General features: G+C 39.8%; 1 protein-coding gene across 3 annotated transcripts; it reads left to right on the top strand.

The window, feature by feature from the left end:
- The first annotated feature begins 800 nt into the window (after window positions 1-800).
- ZBTB34 (zinc finger and BTB domain containing 34) lies at window positions 801-17410 on the top strand. 3 transcript variants are annotated; one of them, XM_068414098.1, is made up of 3 exons: window positions 1220-1298; window positions 9756-9878; window positions 11175-17410. In XM_068414098.1, exons 2-3 carry the CDS (start codon window positions 9838-9840, stop codon window positions 12694-12696), a joined length of 1563 nt encoding a protein of 520 aa, XP_068270199.1. In that variant the 5' UTR covers window positions 1220-1298; window positions 9756-9837; the 3' UTR covers window positions 12697-17410. The 3 variants fall into 3 exon arrangements, with proteins under 3 accessions (XP_068270200.1, XP_068270201.1, XP_068270199.1); XM_068414099.1 differs by lacking the exons at window positions 1220-1298; window positions 9756-9878 and adding an exon at window positions 801-874; XM_068414100.1 differs by lacking the exon at window positions 9756-9878 and having other exon boundaries at window positions 1204-1298.
- The last annotated feature ends 5029 nt before the right edge of the window (window positions 17411-22439 follow it).

Below are 22439 nucleotides of genomic sequence, written 5' to 3'. Positions count from 1 at the left end.
CCAGCCTCCATCTATTCAGTCCTCATGGAACTGTCATAGCTGATGCTTCTTACTCAACAGCTTAATGCTTGCTATCTGTACAGAAAATGAGCTCACTCTCATTTAAAGCATATTCAGCTAATTCCTGGATAAATCAATATTTGTGTACCACACTCCTCACTCTTCAGCAACTTTAAATGGAATATGGTACAAGCAAAGTAATTTCCTTTTGCTGTAGGTTACACGTACTGAATGCATGTAAGAACAAGCCCAAAGTATTCTGTCTGTTCAGAATTAGTCATTTGATTTTTCTTTTATATGAGTGAACAAATACCATTTGTGCATCTGTTGTTTAACTTCATTATTTATGCCCTGGTCAGGATGCTCCCTCAGGCTGGTACTTTATCTGGTTACCATTCAGCGCCTGACTTCTGAAGACGGTCTTCTGTATGTTTTATAGGGAGAGAAAGACACACCTCCAGGAGACAAAATGTGATGTCCCAGGTTAGACCGCGTGGACATCCCCGCAGCGCCTGCTGGCACCAGCCACTCTGACACTTACCAAGCGGTACACGAACTGTCTGGTAAAACACTGAACCGTTGCCCTACATAAACCGCACCCATATGCAGGAGAAGCTTTTAAGGATGGTGTAACACAAGTGAACTTTTTTATTTTCTGTGCTGCTCAATAAAGGTGGTAGCTGACAGCTGGGGGCGGACGGGCGCTCTCCCAAAAGCTTCCTTACTGCATCTCAGTGCACCGGGACTGTGCCCTCTGACGTGGGTCGGAGACCGGGGGGAATGGTGCCGTTCCAGAAGTGAACCCCGCTGGCGTACGCTCAGCTGTTCGCAATAATCTCTTACGCTTTTGTTTTCTTGACCTTCTGCGCTACCGGTACGTTTCTGAACGCGCGTTACGGCGTGAGAACTCCAGGAGCGGGTCTGCCTGCGTACGCGCCGGCTTCAGCCAGGGCTGACCCGCTCCCACGGCTCCGGGGAGCCGAGCTGCACCGGGCGGCGCACCGAGAGCCCCGGCCGCAGGGGCAGGCGGGTCTCCGAGCGGCGCGGGGGCCGGTGGCGGGGGCCCGGCCCTGCCGCCGCTCCCGGTGTGCGGGACCCGCCGCTCGTCCTGCGCGAAGCGGCGGCTCGGCCCCGCCCCGCGGCCGGGGCACGTCACCAGGAAGCGGAAGCGCTGCCAGAGGAATCGGTTCCGGGTGCGCGTAGCTGTGGGAGCGGGCGGGAAGCGGCGGAGGGAGCGGGCAGGAGCCGGGCCGGGCCGGGCCGGGGACCCGCCATGTAAGAGACCCTGACAGCTCCAGGTGAGCAGCGGGCGGGCCGGCGCGCAGCGGCGGGCGCCTGTCCCGAGGGCCGCCGCGGCGCTGCCTTGCGGGACGGAGGCCGTTCTCTGGGAAGGGAGTCCCGTAGCGTCCTGACAGGCCCCGCAGGGCTCGGCCGCCGCGCGGGGCCCGGCCGCGGTCCTGTGCCAGCGGGCGAGGGCTCGGATCCGCGGCCGCCCGGCTGTCGCGGCGGCGAGGCGCGGCGCGGGCCGCCCGGGAGCGGCGGCAGCGGCTCTGCGGCCGCGACCGACCCCGGCTGGCCGGGGTTGCCCTGCTCCCGGCCTCGTCTCGCCAGAAGCTGTCGTCGCGTAACCTGAGTCTGTGTCTCGAGTGTAATTTTGGCGTGCGGGTAGGGAGGGCGAGTGCGTGTGTGTCTCGATCTTCCGTTAACCCGAACGAGGCGTGAAACAACCGGCACAGCGGGCTTGGCTGGCTGCGGCGGGCTGGGGCCGGCACCGGCCGCGGCGTCACTGCCAGACGGTGGTGGATCCTTCGGCTGCTGCCGTTCCCTCAGAGGGGCTGGGAGGTCTAGTGAAGGCCCGGTCTCTCTGATGGCAGAGGCCCTACAGAATCCCTGCAGGTGGGCACAGCGTACAGCCCTGGATTCATTTTAGGATAAACCAAAGTTGCGAGTGAATTTGGAACAAGCCTGAACCATCTCAGAAACATTGATACGGGAGAGCCTGGTTGCCAGAAAAAAAAAGGTGGCACAGTTGTTACGTGTTACAGGATTCTCAGCATCTGGAATCAGGATGTGGCAGAGCTTCATTGCCTGTTCAATGAGAGCTACAAAACGTTCTCTCAGAAGTAATGGACTGAGAAAATACTATGAAAATGTGTTCTTCAAACTACTTTAAGTCTACTGCAAAAAACGTTGCTGATATCTAGAGAATATAGCTACTTCATTGCTTAAAAGAAACACTGGAGCCAAAAAGTTACAATTTGATGAAGAGTGACTAAGGTTCTTTTTTTAAAAAAAAAAAAAAAAGTAGATGGATTTAAATGCATAATACTAACCAAGTATTACCTTGCTGGCAAATAATTTATCATTATTGTAATAGCAGAAGGTACAAAAGCCCTCTCCCTCCCCACTTTTTAAAGTTCTGGTTGTATATATATTGCAAGTCTCATGCTACTAGTTGTGTTTTTTTAATACTGATAGTGGCTTCCTCAAAGCATACGTCTCAAAGTTGTTAGACATTCAGAAAACGTGGGCAGTAGCTCTTTAGGGTTGCATAACGGGTATACTGTTAAACTTGTGCACAAAATAAAAGTTTGTGATCACTACTTGTAAGATCTCACTGATTTAAAGGGTACGTATCATAAATATGCCCCTTTGTTTTATTTTTCTCACACAATACTTTTGCTGATCTTGGCTATCTCCAGTTTGCTTTCTAGTAACTTTTTGTTTTTTCTATATTCAGAAATAGATACATACCTGTAACTTCTTTTGTAGTAACTTGACTTCTAGAGCCAAAATTTAGAGATTGTTTGTATTGAGGATTCTAATTGTTGGGTGAAAATTTGTTTATGCATCAACAGTTGTTTTATTTTTGCTCTTTTAATCACTTCCATACAGGCAAGCAATTGTGAGGAAGACAATTTGAGAATAAGGGATGAAGGTGGCCCTTGGACTTCAGTTTCACAACTGCTTTCTTTGGATATTTGCTCAAATAAGAGGCTCCTGGGGTTTTTTTCTGTGAAATGCTAAATATGCAGTTCCAATAATTTCCCTGCTGCACCATACTAAGCATTGAGAATGGGTTTGTAATGTTATTGATTTTAGCATGTGTGTGTGTGTGTATATATGCATACATATAAACTAATTGGTTTTAATTTTGATGTTAAAATCATCCACTCCTTCAAGTGTTTTTCTGTTCATCATGTTGTGAATGTTGGTGAGGTAAAAATAAATCCTTTTAAATTTTCGTTAGACAAAAGTCTGAATTAGTAAAAAAAAAAAAAAATCTTCAAAAAGTGTAGGAGTTTAATGTATTGCTCACCCGTGCAGATGATGGGATATTGTTCTGTGACACTTCAGGAGCGCTTGCCTGACAGACAGGAGTTTTACTCTTGATATCACTGTGGGTGTTTAGTGCTTTGAGTGTTGCCTCTCAGTCTGCGGAGGAGGATAATGACATTGAATGTCACTGTAGTGTTCTGATATCTGCTGGTGAAAGTGTGCAAGCGCTTAGTTTTCTAGTAACTACATTTCAGCCTGTACTAAGTGGCTTCGGTTTCTGAGGAAACTTGGGTTTTCCTGCATTTTTATGAGGTAACAATATGAAGTTTTAAATTCTTTTGTAGTCTCCACTACTATAACAGATTCTGTATTTTAGTCTAAAGTAGAAGTGAAGCAGACTCATTTCCAAAGCTGTTTTCCCATGAATAAGACGACACATGCACTTTTTATTGTATGCTTTACTGCAGGTAATGCACTATTTCAAGTTTTGGCTGAGCTGTCTATATTTCCCTTGACTCCAATGGGCACTTTTTGTATCTTAGTTCAAAATTTCCCAAACCTTAACATACCTTGTGAATTAAATCTATAGAGTGATTTGAGAAAGGTTAACATTTGAAGGAATGAGGATTTGAAATCCTGTTTTGTTAAGAAAGGAACTAATTTGTTCCATAGCCATTTTTTTGAGAGACATGGTCATTTCCATAACTTTTGCATTACTCTGTTATTAGACTACTAGAAAGGCAGCTTAGTTCTCATTTAAGGGATTTTTTTTTTGATGGCTTTTGAATCGGGGATCAACCATACTGTAGACTGTTCAAAATGGTACTGAGCTTAACAAAAGTGTGGGCAGGGAGTTTATATGTAAACGTAGGCTTGTGCTAGCTGTTCTTAATCATACTGGCAGTTTTATTTACCTGTTAGAGGCGAATATAACAGAATGATGTGTTCAACTGAGCTGGAAAGGGGTTTGAGATCACTGTAGATGTAAAAGATGGCATAAATAAGTGCATTTTATCCTATTGGAGAAGCTGCAAACAAAATGAAACTTCATGCTGCAGCAGAAATATTAACAGAATTTTCTGTTGTGCTGTAACATCTCTTAGGATCTGCATATCAGCTCTTTGTTAAACTTCCATCTAAGTCCATGACAGTCACTTATTTATTCTGAGATATCAAAATTTCATGTTTATATGCAGCAGCCTCTCTAGTTGTACTCTCCAGCGTGTCTAAGTTTAAATATAAAAACAAAGAATACAAATCAATCTAAGCAAAGAGTGTTGCGTGATTTATTCTTCTATGGATAATAATGCTTCTAGAATTCAGCTTTGTAATTCTCTGGAAACCAAGAGTTCACAAAAGAAGAGTATAAATAAGAGTGATTTAGGAAGTGATCTTGTTTGGCATGGCAAGTACTTGAGCGGTAAATCCATACTTGTTTAATGTTCCGTTCAAGGCAAGCTTTGAAAGAAAACGGATGAAACTATCACTTTATGTGGTCAAGAAGATAATTGCAATTTTACCACCAATATTAAAGCCTATTGCTTTGTGTCATTAATTTCTTTGGTTTTAGTTAACAGTCATGTGCTTGTGAATTACTGCTATAAGGTAACATCTGGGTGACCAAATTCAGAAAGAGTAAAGTTTTCAACAATTTTTTGCTTACTGTAGTGCTCTGATTTACATGATAACTGTTACGTTAAAGAGCTTTTAAATGTTAGTTCTGTGTAGTGCAGTCAAAGTTTAGAAAAATCTAGTTAGTACACAAAGACTTATTTTATATATCCCTTCCATTAAGCTCCAAGTGTTCCCTTAAGCACCAAGTGGAAACACTCCACCAGTCATCCTTTCTATGGTTTAAAGGAGTTGTTTTAAATTTATAAATATATATGTCTATGTATGTCTATGTATGTCTATGATTTTAGTGCATAAATTACATGGAGAAGCATGTCATTAGGTATATTTTCTGTCACCAGGAGGATGCCTCTGGCAGTGTGTTGTATAGACCACAAAATTGACTGCAGGGATGAGCTGAAAATACACAAGGCTCTATTTTTATTTATTGTGTGTTTCTGGAAAAACCTTTAGTGCAATTGATTTTTAAATCTATGAAAAACAGTAGTATCTGATTATCTCACTTGAGATAAATATAAAATAGTTTAGTCTCCTTCATGATCTTTAAAGGCTGGAGAGTTCTTAAGAAAATGGCTGCTTCAATTTGGGAAGAATGGATGCGAAAACCAATGCTACATATTTACGTAGTACTGCTTATATTATTGTAAGTGTGTTGTGGTTCTGCACAAAAATATCTCAATTGTTGGGAGAGTATCTTTTTTTCCTTCTTCTTCTTTGTGTTTTGTTTTTTTTTTTTTTAAATGACTGAATTATTAAAATCTGGTTTCTGTCTCTAGGGAAGCTTTACCATACTTCGAGGGCCAGATTTTCAGTGAAGCAGCAGTGCTATGTGTCACGCTACATAAGGCCATCCAAGGGCACTATATGTTGACTTCTAAAAGAGAATATAATACTTCACTGTTATGAGAGGTGTAAAACTGTAAAAGATTATGTAATCAGTTTCTTCCCTGTTTTCAAAGATTGTTTAAAGAGAGCTGTCTTAGAAATGCCCCTAGACTGGCATATCTGATGGCAGTTTTTCTTTGGTACAGCCAGCAGTAATCACTGTGGCTGCTGCAATCTGAAGACTAAGGCAAATGCAAACTGAAAGGAGTGAGAGTGATGAAGATTTTTGCCCTAAAACTTCCCTGATCACAGCTGATAGGGTTACATTCGTAGGTTAAAATTCTCTTGAATGATAGTACATTTTTCAATGATGTCTTAAGTTCTGACAGATGGTGTAGTAAATACTGAATCCTACAAAATGCAAGGGAGGAGTGCACTGATTTATACAAATAAATACCTGTTTCTTTTCTTGCCTTTTCTCTGTATTCTGAGTGGTGATGTATAGAATATCCATTCTTGGTGTCACAGAGCACTTTTTTTGTTTTAGTCTTGATTTCCATTATGATCCTCCTAACTTTTCCATGTATTTCTGTTTTCAGACTCATGCTACAACAGTAATGATTTGTAATGTGTGTTTTTTCGCAAGGATCTCATGTTGCTGAGCTAACTAAAGAAAATGCAAGGGATCTTTTCTCGCACCTTTGTGTGAGTTAAAATGAGCATAATTTGTATCATTCCCTCTCTTTGAGAACGGCGAATCATACATCAGTGAGCGAATGAAATTAAACAGGTGCAGACTTAGAAGCAGAAACTAATACGACGTTGGCAGACACACAGCTTCGTGTTGTAGTTATATGATGCTTCCCTGCTGCTACTGTATGATGTCAGTAAAATTAAATACCAAATGTGTTTTGTCACCATCTATTCTTGTTTTCTGAAGTGAAATAAGAGCTTTCATAGAACATAATTTTTAACGTAAGTTTCTGTTGAAATCTAATGAGAAACGTTAAATGCGTATCACTCTCATGTTCACAGGTTACTTCAACGAACGCTTTTGTTTGAAGACATAGGGCAGCGATCCACTACTAATAAGTTCATACTGTGGTCTACATTTGCTGTATAAGACCCTGATGAATAAATGTAATGCAGACGCAAAGAGAATTTATATGATTCTTTTGAGTGTGACTGGATCATCTCCTACAGAAATAGACAGGAGGCTCAACACAGAGCGCTGCTAAGACGTAGTGAACTTGGTGTCCCGTTCTCATTGCTTTGGGAAGCAAAGCTTCCTTATGACTGTCTGGTTCACTGTAGAGATAATTTTTTCTTTAGAGCATACAGTGGATGTGTCCAAAGTTAATTTGCATTTCAGAGTACCTTTCTGCTTCAGTTTAATGCTACTCACCTCACCTCAAAAAAGAAGAGTTCAGGGAGACATTTCATCTTGGAGGAAGCTGTTAAAAAATTGGAGGGTTCTTCTTAGCCTTTTCAAACTGTAGTGATCTTCCAGGACTGTTTCAGAAATACTTCAACCATAAATCATACTGTCTTGAAAGAGCTACTGGCCTGCCAGCATTGATGAATACTTGAGTGTTGTTATGGTACACTACCCTGCTGAACAATATTTTGGTCAATTCTACTGGAATTTGATTATGGAACTGCTAACTTCATTCTGTATACAAATAAAATAAAACCTTCCTGTGTATGGGAATATAATCTAAAGATTACTTTTATTTTCTAGATAGTGACATTGGGGATTTATGTGAATAAACAGGATCGTTCTTCTAACCATTATTCATCATTAAAACATTGCTAGTGGTGCCTGCTTCTCTGACATGTGTAGTGCCCAGATTTTTACCTGAGTCTTGCCTTCCCAAATTGATGCAAGAAAGCTGGGGTGCCCTAGTACTGACCCCAGTAAAATCACTGCAGTCTCAGTGCTGTTCCTGCTACAGTCCTGCCTGCTGCTGAATGTGGTGCTCATTGACAGCCTCGTCAGTTCCAGGACCTCTTCAACTAGAGATTTCAGTTTGGCTGAAAGCGAAAGAAGGGTTCCCTGCTGTCAAGTGCTGCTATTGTTCAAAATTCTTGTTATTTAACCCCAGCTGCCTACAGATGTTTTCGAGATCGCAGGAAGCATGCATCTTCAAAGGAGGACTAAGGTAGAAAACTCAGGTGGAAAAGTAATCACAACAAGTGCGTGCTGTAGCTTGTTCAGTTTCTTTTTTTAAGAGCAGATGAGTATAGGAACTCATTGTCCACTGCTTTTGGGGCTGTTTTTTATTTGCTTTCAAAGCAATACTGTATGTTCCCTTGATCCCTTTTTCTGTTTTTTACTGCTTATCTGCTACACTGACAGCCAGACTTATAGACCTTTAACTCCATCATCTTCTCCACTCACTACCAGGATTTGTGCTGTTTACTCCGAACATTTTAAGGAAAATAAGTTCTTTGTTTCCCAAAAGAAAGATAAACAACTCTGAGAACAGGAATGTAGAATTGCGTAGAGATATATATGGCTGCGGAGATAATCAGATGTTCTAACAGAGTTGTGATGTGCAAGGATTGCGGAGGATCCCTTTCCTCGTGGTGTCCCTTTCTTCCTGGTTCTCATGCTTTCTCTGATGTGTGTTCACAGTCCATTTTCAATATGTGGCTGTGTCCTAGGGAGCGTGAATTCATCTAGAGATGCTAAGAGGCCATGATCAAAAGAACATAATTTTTTTTTCCTGTATGATAAGACATAAAATGTCGCATCTTCTTTCTACTCAGGTGCCTATCCTTAATTCATTCCTTCTGTCTGGACTAGTGCTAGTGGTGACAGGTTGTATTTTGATATTTTGTCTAGGACTATGTTGTTCTCCATTTCGATGAGTAAGAGCCCTTAGGGAAGTACAGGGCAAGGAGGAAGGCCACTTTTTGTATACGACAAACTTTCTGTACGTTCTAGACACAAAAAAGGGAGTAGTTTCTGATGGGATTTGAGTGAGGCTTGACCAAGATCTGATTCCTTAGCTCAAGGATACGAAATGATGCAGGAATGACAAAATATCGCTGCTGGGGACTGATCTTGTAGTTGGTACGCAGTCCTCAACCTAGGTAACTTGTCAATTCGTATCACTTCAGGTCAACAAAAGCTCTTCCTCCACTTAGCAAAGAGAAGCTTAATCAGGAATGTCCCGATGTTGCATCTGTGCATAGCTCATAAACCCCACAAATTAAAGGTAGTGACCTATGTTGAGTTTGTGAGGAAGCCTGCTGCCCTGTCAAAGGAGAGGGAAGTTGACAAATGATTCCTGACTGCTGGGACTTCTGTCTTCCCAATGGAGTGGATGCATCTGGTAGGGACTTGAACAGTGGGCCTCTGCACAACATGCAGGGATGCTCAGAATAACAAGGTTCATCTTGCCGTACTCCACTGTTAGATTGGGGTTGGTTTGTTTGTTGTAATGTTTGATTTCTGACCTATGTCTAACTTGCATCAGCTCACAAGCTCTGAATCATTTTGTAGCTTTGTTCGCTGAACAGAAGAACTGTCTTGCCAAAGCTATCCTTGTATAGATGGCTGCGATCATATCACTTCTGTTAACCACCTTTTAGTCCTTATTTCCCTCATCAGATATACGAGCATATAAAACATCTTTTCCCCAGCTTTTACGTAACAACTGTAAAAACTCAAGCGAAGTCTGGTTTACCCATTTTAATCTATGACACATTGGTAACTTACAGAACATGTTTAGCAACTCTGATAACCTGGTTTTGAATGCTCCGTGAGAGTTTTTGCCACTTGTCTAAATCAGACGTAATGTTAGTCAAGTCAGGAAGCTGGCTGTCTTGTTTTTCTGCTGAAAAGAAGTTCCATTTGTGAAGATTATGAATGTTAGTTTTAAGTGACAGTCAGCTGATATAGCTCCAGTTCTCCTTGTAGGCTTTTTATCATATTCCTACCTATTGATTTTCGTTTTAGAGTGCCTGAATTTTCATAATTTGATTTAAATTGTTCATATGTCCCATTACAGCATGTAACATAAGGCATAAATAGAAAAAAAAATCCACTAGTATGTTGTGATACATTGGACTTGCTTCCTGCATCAGAAGTCAATGGATGATGTTGAGATCTGTTTGTTCAATTGGAAAAGCAGGTATGGTGGCAATATTATGTGTTTAGACTTCTGCATTAATGAGAACAAGAATAACAATAAAAGTCTGAAGATTCTTGGGCATTTGATTAGGGGGCCTAGTCTTGGAAATGTAAGGTGATGTCTGCTACAGATACAGTCTCAAGGGGACAAGTGCGTGTGTGCTTTTTATGATAATACTCTATGAAAAATTGGTGAAGTGCTTTTCTTTAGATCTTGTTTTGAAAAGTACACATTTCTCTAAAGCCTCTGGGAACATTCTTTCCCCCGTCAGGCAAGTTTGAGTACCCATGGCTTTGAGTTAGGTTAGAATTTAAATGTCAGAGGTTCCAGCTAGGAAAACACTGCTGTGTCAGATGAGCTTCAAAGTTCACATCATGGTTTATTAAAAAAAATTTAAAATCACAAAAGGAAATTTTAAAAAATTAAAAGTCCATGAGTGGCTCAAACACTTTTCCTTCAAATGCTGCCTCACATATTGACACAAATTCATTATTATCTGGGAGCCTCTGACACACTGGCTAAATAGTTTGGAATTGAGTCTACACTTAAATGTTTCCTTTCAGTAGGATTTCCTTGTTTTGTGATGTGAATACTGAAAGATTTATTTTTACTTTTTTTAAATAATTGTTGGGATTATTTTCTAAGAAGGTAAATGTTTAAGCAGAAATGTCACTGGTGTTGTATCTTCATCTCCTCTGAAATAAATCTGACATATCTAGACCTAGGGAGTGTTTTTTAAAATATTTTTGTGTGTATGTATGCACACGCACACAGACGTATGCACCTGTGGCTTTTCTTTAGCAGGTTTTTCAAACTTCATGAAGTACCTTCCAAAAATCATTCTTGGGCAGTTTAACAGTGCAGTTCCCTGCAAGTATTGATGTAGTATCTGGCTTGAAGACCTACTAAAGTTTCTGAAGTTTTTAACTTGCCTAGTGACTATAAAATTAATATTCTTTTGGGAGGGTGGGGGTATTTTTCTGCAGTTCTTACCAGGCAGTGAAATTGCGAAGTTCTTTTTAGGATGTAGGCTGTCCCAGGGAGCCTGTGATGTATTACGAGCAATTGAATTGTGAATGTTGCAGAGGGATAATTCAAATTATAGAAATGCAAGAAATAGATAGATTAAGACTCTACTTTTTGTATTATATCAAGTATTTATACCAACTGTGTTGTTGTAATGCACTTAAACAGATCAATGTGGTGATTTAACTTCAACATGTGCAAGCATTTATTTTTGAAATGGAAAACTGTGTATTCATTCTCGGTTGTAAATCTTCTCATTTTTTCTTTCAGGTTCCTCTTCACGTCAGTAGAAATGGACAGCAGCAGTTTCATTCAGTTTGATGTGCCCGAATACAGCAACACTGTTCTGAGCCAGTTAAATGAACTCCGCTTGCAAGGAAAGCTATGTGACATAATTGTGCATATTCAGGGTCAGCCGTTTCGAGCCCATAAAGCTGTCTTAGCTGCCAGTTCTCCATATTTCCGTGACCATTCAGCGTTAAGCACCATGAGTGGCTTATCAATATCAGTTATTAAAAATCCCAATGTTTTTGAACAGTTGCTTTCTTTTTGTTACACTGGAAGGATGTCCTTACAGCTGAAGGATGTTGTTAGTTTTCTGACTGCAGCTAGCTTTCTACAGATGCAGTGCGTCATTGATAAGTGTACACAGATACTGGAGAGTATTCATTCAAAGATCAGTGTTGGTGATGTTGACTCTGTCACTGTTGGTGCTGAAGAAAATTCAGAAAATCGCAATGGAGTTAAAGACAGCAGCTACTTTGCCAATCCTATTGAGATATCTCCCCCCTATTGCTCTCAGGTGCGACAGTCAACAGCAGGCAGCGATCTTAGGATGGAAACTACTCCAGGCAAAACTCTGCGTAGTCGTCTGCAAGAAGAAGGGCATTCAGATCGTGGAAGCAGTGGGAGTATCTCTGAATACGAGATTCAGATTGAAGGTGATCATGAGCAAGGAGACCTGATAGTAAGGGAAAGTCAGATTGCAGAGGTGAAAGTTAAAATGGAAAAGTCTGACAGGCCAAGCTGCTCCGATAGCTCTTCCCTCGGTGACGATGGATATCATACTGAAATGGTGGATGGAGAGCAAGTGGTGGCAGTAAATGTTGGTTCCTATGGGTCTGTCTTACAGCATGTTTATTCGTTTACCCATGCCTCATCACAGGCTACAGGTGTGTCTGAAGCCTTCGGAAGCCTGAGCAATACAAGTCCTTCAAGGTCAATGCTGAGCTGTTTCAGAGGGGGTCGTGCACGCCAAAAACGGGTATCCACTGGTCACTTGCACAGTGATGTTCAGGGCTTGCTGCAAGGAGCTGACAGTGAATCCATGGTGAGTAACCCAGGATATGAAAACAGTCCACGGGAAAGAAATGCAAGAGGTCATTGGTATCCATACAGCGAGAGGCTAATTTGTATTTACTGTGGGAAGTCTTTCAACCAGAAAGGGAGCCTTGATCGACACATGCGATTGCACATGGGAATAACTCCTTTCGTGTGCAAGTTTTGTGGGAAGAAATATACCCGCAAGGACCAGCTTGAGTATCATATTCGTGGTCACACAGATGACAAGCCCTTTCGCTGTGAGATCTGTGGAAAATGTTTTCCTTTCCAGGGTACGCTAAACCAGCATTTGCGAAAAAATCACCCTGGGGTAACAGAAGTAAGAAACAGGGTAGAGTCTCCAGACAGAACAGAAGCGTTTGTGGAACAGAAAATAGATAATGATGCTTCAGCTTCTGAAGCTATGGATTCTAGTATGGAAATTCATGCAATGTCTAACACATCCGATTAAAATGTTACATTCTAAGTGCAACACAAACAAGCACATTACTAATGTATTTTTTAAATCTTTTATTCTTTTTAGTAATCTTCAGTACAAGTATAACAGCCTTTTAATTTTCCTGACCTTCTGGAAATTAGTTTGAAACTGTTTCTGGAGAAGACTATATAAGTATTCTCTGGTTTTGAAGGAGGCTGGGTTGTTTGGGGTTGTTTTGTTTTTTTCTTTTTACTTTTGAAGATGCTCAAAATACAAAAGACGGTGTGCTGGGGAAAGGATAGGAGGAGTCTGCTAAAGTGTCCCTACTGGTTGATCTGGCAAGACACAAATTCCAGTGGAGAAAGATATTAGAAAAAGATTGGCAGCTCTGCTGGATACACCAACAAGCTGTAATCTCCCTTATTTTATTTCCTAAATCCCGTTGCTGCTAATGAGTTACACAACAGTGGGGAGAGAGAATATTATAGCTTTGATTCCTTCCGTGTGTCACAATGAAATCTGTTTGCTTTTACTAACTGTTCGTGGTAGTTAGTCTGTTTATATATATAAATTTGCTTTATATATATAAAATGCTTTCACTTTTTCTATTCTGGTTGAGGTGAATGTAAAAGTATGTCAAGGTTTATACCACGTACCACTCTTCCAACTGCTAGGTCTCCTCTCTGCTTAGGATTTAGGACTTCGGACTTTGCGAGGATGGTTTTGGTTTTAAAAGAATGTTGTTTGGTTTTCATTTTATTAAACTATTACTTTGTGTGCAAAAGTGAGCAAAGTGAATTACCTTAATAGCTTTGCTTTAATAACATATGTAAACCAAATGCCATAAATCTATTAAATTATGGTTAAATTGTTGAGGGGTTTTGTTAGTTGTCTAGAACGCAAGCTGGACAACCTGTGGTGCTGACCTTTTTATATATATAGAGATAGATATATCTATATATATATTAAAAAAAAAAACACAAAAAAAATTAGCAAACTGAAAAGTAGCATTGTGGTTTTAAACGTGTTTTTACTGGCCTCAGAATCTACCTTCATTTCGTACTGTAGAATCATACCAGGTAATGAAATTTAACTTCGTCACTCTTCATGGTTGGTTAAACCTAAGAGAGATGATGTAGTTTAAATTACAGTATTTCCAAGCAGTGTTTTAATAGGTCTCTTCACAGAGAGCTGTTTTCAGGTGCACATTGACTTCCTACTTAACGCTCCAAGTGATATGTCAGCACTTGGAATTTGTACTTTTTTTGTATTAAAAAAAAAAAACAAATGCTCTATGGGAATTTCAAGCAATATGTCTGTTATTTCATGTGTGAGTATTACAGAGTTGCTATGGCTTCCCTACTATTTTCAGTGGTTGTTTTCTGCATAAAGGAACTACCAACAACTTTAAAAATACTCTAAATAGTTTTGTTTCACCAAATGTTTTTTTTTTAATATGGTGCTAACTTCATCATTTAGGTCAGTATAATATATAAAATGTGAAACCTAATGGTAACAGTTAAGCAAAAGAAAAAAAAAAAAACACAAAAAAAAAAACCCAAAAACCCCAAACCCAACAACAAACAAACAAAAAAAAACCCTACCCCAAACAAACCAACCACAATGAAAAAAATCCCAATAGCTTAAGAGACCTCAAAAGCATGAACTGGCAAACACTACTGTGTAAAATTCTACCTGATGAACAGAATTAAGTTAATCACGTGCTTCTTTAACAGAACAAGTTTTTTATAATTGGGCCTTATGTTTGTTTAGCAAATACTGAAAATACATCTGTGAACATGCTGTTTCACTCCTGAAATGGAGAGAATAAAAGCTCATTCCTAAATTATGGGAAAGCAGAAAGGTAGGTTTGCTATCTTGTAAAGCTTTTTTGGCTCCTGTGAAGTTGGGGCATATTTGTGCAGTAGCTTTATTAAATACACTAGTTCTTAATATTGTGGCAGTCTGCAATAAGAATTAATTTCACTAAATACAGATTTACAGTATAAACCCCAGCTGCTCCATTGGAGCAGTTTCAGTTAAATTGAGTACCTAATTTGCCTCTTTGTCCTAAAATTGCCTCAGTAAAGAGGCAGAGGATGGGGAGATATTTCTCTCCTTGAAGCAACAATAGAACTTTTGTTTCCAGTAAGGGAAAGTATATGTCTGTGTCTAGGGAAGGTAGTCTATATGTTTACCCACTTAAAAACATGCTGGTGTTTCTTACACTGTTTTTTTTCCTAAATGTTTGTTTTAAGTAATTAAATGGAAAAATATGTGTTTTGATAAATTAAGTTTGAGACATGCAAAATCCAAGAAATGTACAGTTATGTTTAACCCTTTATCTTGGACCTGTGCTGTGGTGCCTTTGGTGTGACTTTTTCCATGGAAGTACGAGTTGCGGATAGCAGGATATGGGTACTAATTTTATATTTCTTGAATTTCTCTGTGTCACAATCTTAACATTATTTAAATCTAGTTCTTTGTATTTGTAAATGTATTTAAATGGTTTGAGTTTACCAAAGAGTGACTTATCCAAAATTGTCTCTGACAAAAAAAAAAACAAACAAAAAACCATCATCACTTTGATTGTACAGGTTCAGGTTTAAAACATTGTAACGGGACTGTTAAGGGGCAGGAAACGATCACTTTTCCTACAAAATCATGATTCAGCAGTTCGCAAGTTCTGCTTGCTCCTATTCGTGTTGATATGCCATTTACCCTTTCCACTGCTAGCAGTGTTAATAACTACCAAGCCATAACACAGTACTGTAAAGTTCAGCAGTGCTTCAAAGGATGCTCGCGTAGGCGAGCGCCAGACATCGTCGAGCGTCACGTTCACACGTACAAAGTGTGTGACTCCGGTAGAGAGCGAACTTCCAACCTGGCAACAGCAATTAAATTGTGCCTTGTCACATAATGGTATGCCAGGATTAGCATTGTCATGAAACATGAAGCATTATCTGACTGAAGTTCATTTCACAAGCCCACCCAGAGTATGCTGTGTTATATTAAGCAGACTATGGAAGCGCTGTACAGTGTCTTGTGGCTGTACAGTTTTAAGTTAGCACAGAGCTGTTACACGTTTCATTTACAATAAATGCAGAAGTCAATAAAATATGTGAAGAAGTATTTGACAGCAAAATAAATCATTAAATTATATAGGCTGGTTCATAATTGAGTCTCTTCTTAATCTACCTTTTTAATTATAGACAAATGTGAAAACAGTGACAGTGTCCTTTCCTCTAGATGTTTATCCTGTTATGACAAACTGTGAAAATAAAGGATTTTATACCTTTGCTAATGTTTGTGGTTTTAAACAGTTACTTTAGTTTTCTCAATCAGTTATCTTCCGTATTATTTCTTTTAAACTTGTAAATACATTTAGAAAATAGCATCGTAAATACAGTATATTAAAAGTTAGTTTGGTCAATAAGGCCTCACGATTGGCTCTGCTTTTTTAGCCTGAAATCTTTCAGTAGCATAAAGGATACTGTCAATTCACTGTTCAGCAGAATATACTGTAGGCCGAAATTGATAGTTCTTAATGCAGTCTTCCCAAGCATAAATATTCACGTTTTATGCCGCAGCCTTTGGTTTACTTTTAGACAAAACAGTGAGGCCTCTTAATATGTTTAGGCTGAATTATGGGAAGAACAGCAGGAATAAAATCAAGGGCTGGGAAAAGATTGAATGAGCTTTACCTTTAAATATATATATATATATATCTTATTTGAATTTTTGTATTAGTTTACTGTGATTCTTTTATTGTCATTTTTCTAAACAGGTTTCACATGAAACCATTGAAAGGGACTCAAATATGCAACACCTAATCTATTTTCCAAGGGAATTTTACCCTTGAATGGTGCTTTTTGACTGGTCAGGGTTATTTATTAAATTTTATATTTGAAAGTATTTGGGGGAATTATGTAAATTCTTTATATGAATCTGTTTATTTCATGAATTGTAAATTTCATAATACTCAGTGATTAAATTGGAAGTTTAGTAAAGTCATTCAAAATGTTCAAAGTTTATAATCTGTGTGCATTTTACATATATTTTAACAAGTGCCAGAATAGTTGTATTTAATATTGTAGATTTAATAATACTTGCACATCCCTGTGACAGCATTAACTTAAGTTACGCAAGTTTACATTTAAAAAAAAATGCTAAACAGCCAAGTAAGCCTGGGGCACGTGTTCCTGTATTTCTTCAGGGGACGTGAAGCTGCGTATCGCTAACCGAGCAGGTTTGCTTCTAGTTGACGTGAGTAACTCCTGCTGTGGTAGGTGCGATGAACTGCTGTCTCTCCCATTTACATATGCTATGAATTCAGCCTTTGGACTTGCCTTGCAAGCCTCTGGTTGTCTCTCTGATTAGAGGTAGAGCCCTTGCACGATTTTAACAGTGTTTGTTTCTGACTGAAAAATTGTATTTTTAAATAACTTTTATTTGTATGGTTGTTTTTCATGATAAATAATTGAACAGTTTGAATGACTTGACTTGGTGTCATTATCTTGCAATATAAACCGGTAACCTCACAACTCCACACTTCATCACCATATGAAGTAAATGAAGCTAGCTAAGCTGATGCTGTAACAATTAATAACTTGCCATTAAGGATTATTTTATAGCATGAATTTTAAAATATTTATTCAAATGATATTTTACTCTTGTATTCACTTTGTTTTTAGATTTGTGACATGAATATTTCAGTGCTGCTTTATTTTGTTCTGATGAATTTGTTTCTTGCTTGTAAATTGCTTTTTTTATGGTATAAAGTCAATGGGAATTGCTGTTTGTAAATTAAAATGCTTCTAGAGCAAATCTGTGGTGTCAGTGTCTACATTTAGATAGTTAATCACTAAGGGAATTGCATTTTAGATGCTTTTCCTGAAGTGTTATAAAAATTCGCAGTTTAATACTTATGTACCAACTAGGAATCAAAAATCTTTACGAGACAAACTACTCTTGAACTTTCTCTTTTTTGCCAGCGTTGCTTGTTTAGTTCTGAACAGACGATCATTTGAGTTTTGCGCTCCAAAACCACGTCCAACTCCCAAAGCAAAACAAAAAGCCTGGCTGCGTGGTGGCAGTCTGTCCAACGCCAAGCCAGAGGCATGTCAGCCGGGTAGGGAGGTAATGTTTAATTTCCACAGCAGCATTCGCATGTTATGTTTTGCCATGTGTAACAGCAGAGCTAATACTGTTCTCAGCAAGCGGAGGACACAGCTCCTCCCAGCCCACAAGCTTGAATTTAACGTGAGTAGCCAGCAGCTGCTCAGTGACGTGCAGCTGATAGCACAGCCTTAACTTGTGCCGTGGCAGCTGGCTGTTGACAGCTCTTTAAGTGCCTTTGCAGCGAGCAGCTTCCTGGAGGAGTTAATATACCCTCAGCCAAGTTGTGTACTGTCACTGATTTGCTGAGACAGACTTACCCTTCCTGGGACAGCTGGAATTTTGCAGAAAGAATTTTTGCTTTATATTCGTGAACACACAGCTGATACTATTAAATTTGGTTAAAAATTACCAACATTGTTGCCAGTTTTTCATTGTGTCTGAGATGGATGCTAGCAGAGACTTCTGTTCTGTCACAAAGATGAATTAAATTTAAATGAGTTTTAAACTCCCATGACAGCAAAGGGTGTGTTTATATAGTGCTAATGCAGTTGAAGGATACGGTTATCTTGACTGGCGCTGGGGTTTTGGGTTTGAGGGGATGGGGGGTTTTTGGTTGGATAGTTGGTCCCCTGAGACCCTATGGGCAGATTCAGAATGACTATTTTAGCAAAACATCTGGTCAAATCCCATTGCTTACAAGGTCTGAAAACTCAAGTAATGCAGAATGTAATGTTGCTTTTACCTGGAGAGCAGAGAGACAGAACGTAACATACTTCTTATATTCTCCTCCACACCTTCGTTTTGTTTTGTTTGAGTTGGTAGAATTGTTTCATCTTGTCAGGTAGCCATAGAGGTTAGAAATAAGGCGCAGCAAGGTTGTGTCCGTGGAACTTGATGATGGAACTATATGACTTCCCCAGACATCTTGTGCTGCGTAAAACAAAAGACAACAGACATAGAAGAGGAAAAAGGAAAAGGGTTTTGGTCAAGGGTGGTCAGAAGGGCAAGCTGCAGTCACCCGCAGTGGAGTTTTTCTGGCACTGAAACAAAGGACGGTTTTGAAGGATGATTTTTTGAGGCAATTTTGCAAGGCTGATGGAGAATTCATCAGTATGAGGCAGTACCGGAGAAAGTACAAAGGTGCTTGTTTGAAAACATAGTAAGCAGGCAAAGGACAGTGACCCTAGCTAGATATAAGTGAAATGTGGTGATAAGAAAATAGATATATTGAGGATTAATGGAAAAGGCCTTAGAAGTGAAAATACACAATTGCTTTTGGAAGAGAAAACTTGGGAAAACAACGAAGGGATATGATCAAAGCAGCAAGATTAGAAAACTGTCTTTGTAGGTTTAATGAGTCAAAACTTGTCAAGTTAGTCAAATAAAGCTGAAATGATGATGTTACAATCAAATTTTCACACCATGTAAAACACGGTGTCTATCACCTCAAGAGCCATTCACAATACATCACAAGACTTCACAGTATCTGAATAGTCTTTCTTAAGATTGGTTTCTCTCCTTTTATAGAGAGGAAAAATCTGATACAAAGACGGGGAGTTCCACTGTGCTCGGATATGAGATGACATAGGTCAATTGCCTGTGTAAACTGGGTGGTAGCTTCAAAGGACCCCTTCTTTGTTCTGTCCACATGAAGATGTGGAAATAAGAGAAATTGTGGTGATGTATATCAGATTCTTTTAAGATTAAAAAAATGTCTCTATCGGAATAATTCTGCTATTCTTTACACTTAATGCTTAGAAATTATTCAGGTTTTTTTTCAGCTTCCTTTTTTCTAGCTAACCTTACGCTGCATTTTTGCTGCATAGGATTCTAACTTTGTCTAGTTCTGTCTAGGGATACACCATTGACCTTGGGTAGTTCATATTTGTTTAAAGTTGCAATCCACGGCAGTAATTACAGTGCCATAGTACAGTATGTGTGGTTAAACTTCAACTTATCTGCTTGTTTAGAGTTTGTCCCTAATAACTTGGAAAATACTTTAGGCTCTTTCAGCAGAGATATCCAATAAAAGAATTGTATTGCATAAACTAAAGTAACTTATTTGCAAAGCACTGATTTGGTAAAGCCTGAAAAAGGTTTTCTCTAAATCAGTTTCAAGGAATGCTGATAGCCAAATGCACACGCAAAAAAAGTTTGGTTATTGAAACTACTTAGTAGTTCATCATATTAAATAAGAAACAGAACTTCTTGATCCAAGATAACACTAACCCTGAACTGCTTATCAGAACTACTTTCATTTGGTTCATTTTTCCTACTTTCACACATAGTATAACTTGCTTCCCTCAACCATCCCTGTAGTTTCAGTAGAATAAATATTATAAGCAGGGACTTATCTTTTGCCTTATGAGTATCCACCATTCTAAATCTACTCTAGGTACTGTGTATAAATGTTCTTGTAACATAAAGATTTACAGGATGTCGCTCGGCACTGCTATTATCTCCCTTGCTGGAAATTGCCATTTATGTAGCAGAGTCAGCAGAAGGAAAGATGTGGTCATTCCTGTGCAAAGCCTTATGTGGGGATGGGATAAGTGTCAAAGGACAGTAGAATTAAAAAGCAACAGTAGAAATTTTGACAGAGGTTCTCTCAAAACCCTTTAAGAGATGCAAAGTTCTGTTAGTGTAAAGGGAATATTAATTCTGAATTAAATTAATGACAATTTCAGTGTCAGTTTGTACTTATTTGCCCAGTGCCAGTGTATCTTTGATGCATTTTGATGGTTTGCTATTTGTAATAATTTATAATCCCCAGTACCAATACAGGCTAGGGGATGAAGGGATTGAGGGCAGCCCTGTGCAGAAGGGCTTGGAGTTAGTGGTGGATGAAAAGCTGGACATGAGCCAGCAACATGCACTCGCAGCCCAAAAAGCCAATGGTGTCCTGGGCTGCATCCCCAGCAGCGTGGCCAGCAGGTCGAGGGAGGGGACTCTGCCCCCCCTGCAGTGCTGCGGCCAGCTCTGGAGCCCCCAACACAAGAAGGACACGGAGCTGTTGGAGCGAGTCCAGAGGAGGCCACGGAGATGCTCAGGGGGATGGAGCCCCTCTGCTCTGGAGACAGGCTGAGAGAGCTGGGGCTGTTCAGCCTGGAGAAGAGAAGGCTCCGGGGAGACCTTATTACGGCCTTCCAATACTTAAAGGGGGCTTATAAGAAAGATGGGGACAGACTTTTTCCCAGGGCCTGTAGTGACAGGACAAGGGACAACAGTTTTAAACCAAAGAAGGGTAGGCTTAGATTGGGCACAAAGAAGTTTTTTGTGATGAAGGTGGCAAGACACCGGCCCAGGTTGCCCAGAGAAGCTGTGGCTGCCCCCTCCCTGGCAGGGTTCAAGGCCAGGTTGGATGGGGCTGGGAGCAACCTGGTCTGGTGGAAGGTGTCCCTGCCCGTGGCAGACAGGTTGGAACTAGATGGTCTTTAAGGTCCCATCCAACCCAAACCGTTCTGTGATTCCATGAGTGCTCTGAAATATCTCAACTTTTCTCATCTTTGCTGGCACATCTGAATTCAGCACCAAGGGAAAAAAAGACTGAGATTGAATACGTGTTAAAAAGGTGCTATAAACCACCCCTTCTAGCAAAGCGGGAGATAGAAGACAAAGATTTTGTAAAGAAGTTATGTTAAGAAGGCTAAGGAAAAAAACTGGTTGTTAAAAAACCCAGTTCTGTTTAACTGATCTTTGTGTACATGCAGACACGCTCCACATTAACTTTGCATAATGCAAACTTGAAAACAGCTTGAGGGGAAGCTAGAATAGCCAACGAACATGACATATCATCGAATTTATTTTCTTTCAGCAATAATCATGCAGGACAAATGGAGCCTGATCCCATGGATGCTACATTTCATTAACTATATGAAATAGCATATTACGATTGTATTGTACATGGATTTAGGAAAAATTTAAATCGAATATTCAATTGAATGTCAGTTGAACTACAGACAAAAAGATCTCATTAAAATTTTGGGAAATTATATGGCTAATGGCATTGTCTAAAGTGACGTTATTTGGCTATGCATTTTGCCAACGTTTTCAAATAACTCAGGACGCTGCAACCCTAAATCTTGTCTGTGCGGTTTTTTCCACCAGAGGGTGCTGGCCGTTTTTTTAAAATACATCTTACGCAGGGATCATTTAAGGTGCTGTACATAGCAGAAACCTGAAACAGAAACTAAGAAAGAAGTTTCCAATCTTCGTTTATGATCATACCCTCAAGAGGAGCAGCTGCTGAGTAATTACATTCTTAGCAGGGCAGTGTTTATACGCAGGATTTCAGAGGGTGTCCTGCTGTAATGCACAAGACCTGTTTAGGCAGTGGACGTTATCACTTTGCAGTACTTAAAGCATCAGTTCAGAAACTCTGACTTAGAATCTCATAATTATTAGGAAAAGAAGTAACTAGCTTTCAGATTGCTTTTTCTCTGAATCCTTGTAGAAATACTAGTAGCTGTTTTCTTTTATTTTTTTAAAGAGGACTGTAGCCCACGAACTGCTGTTTCAATGTCCTGGCACAGTGATACAGGACAGAGCGGAAAACATTTTGCCAGAGAATCCTGTACTCTTGCTCTAGTGGGAGCTGATGCTAGAAGTTTCAGAGGAAAGTGTATGTAGCTTAGCAGTACCAATAGGATAAACTC

This window comes from Nyctibius grandis, chromosome 16 (genome assembly GCF_013368605.1).
Source record: "Nyctibius grandis isolate bNycGra1 chromosome 16, bNycGra1.pri, whole genome shotgun sequence".
Lineage (NCBI taxonomy): Eukaryota > Metazoa > Chordata > Aves > Nyctibiiformes > Nyctibiidae > Nyctibius > Nyctibius grandis.
This window is presented reverse-complemented; position numbering and strand designations above follow the sequence as displayed.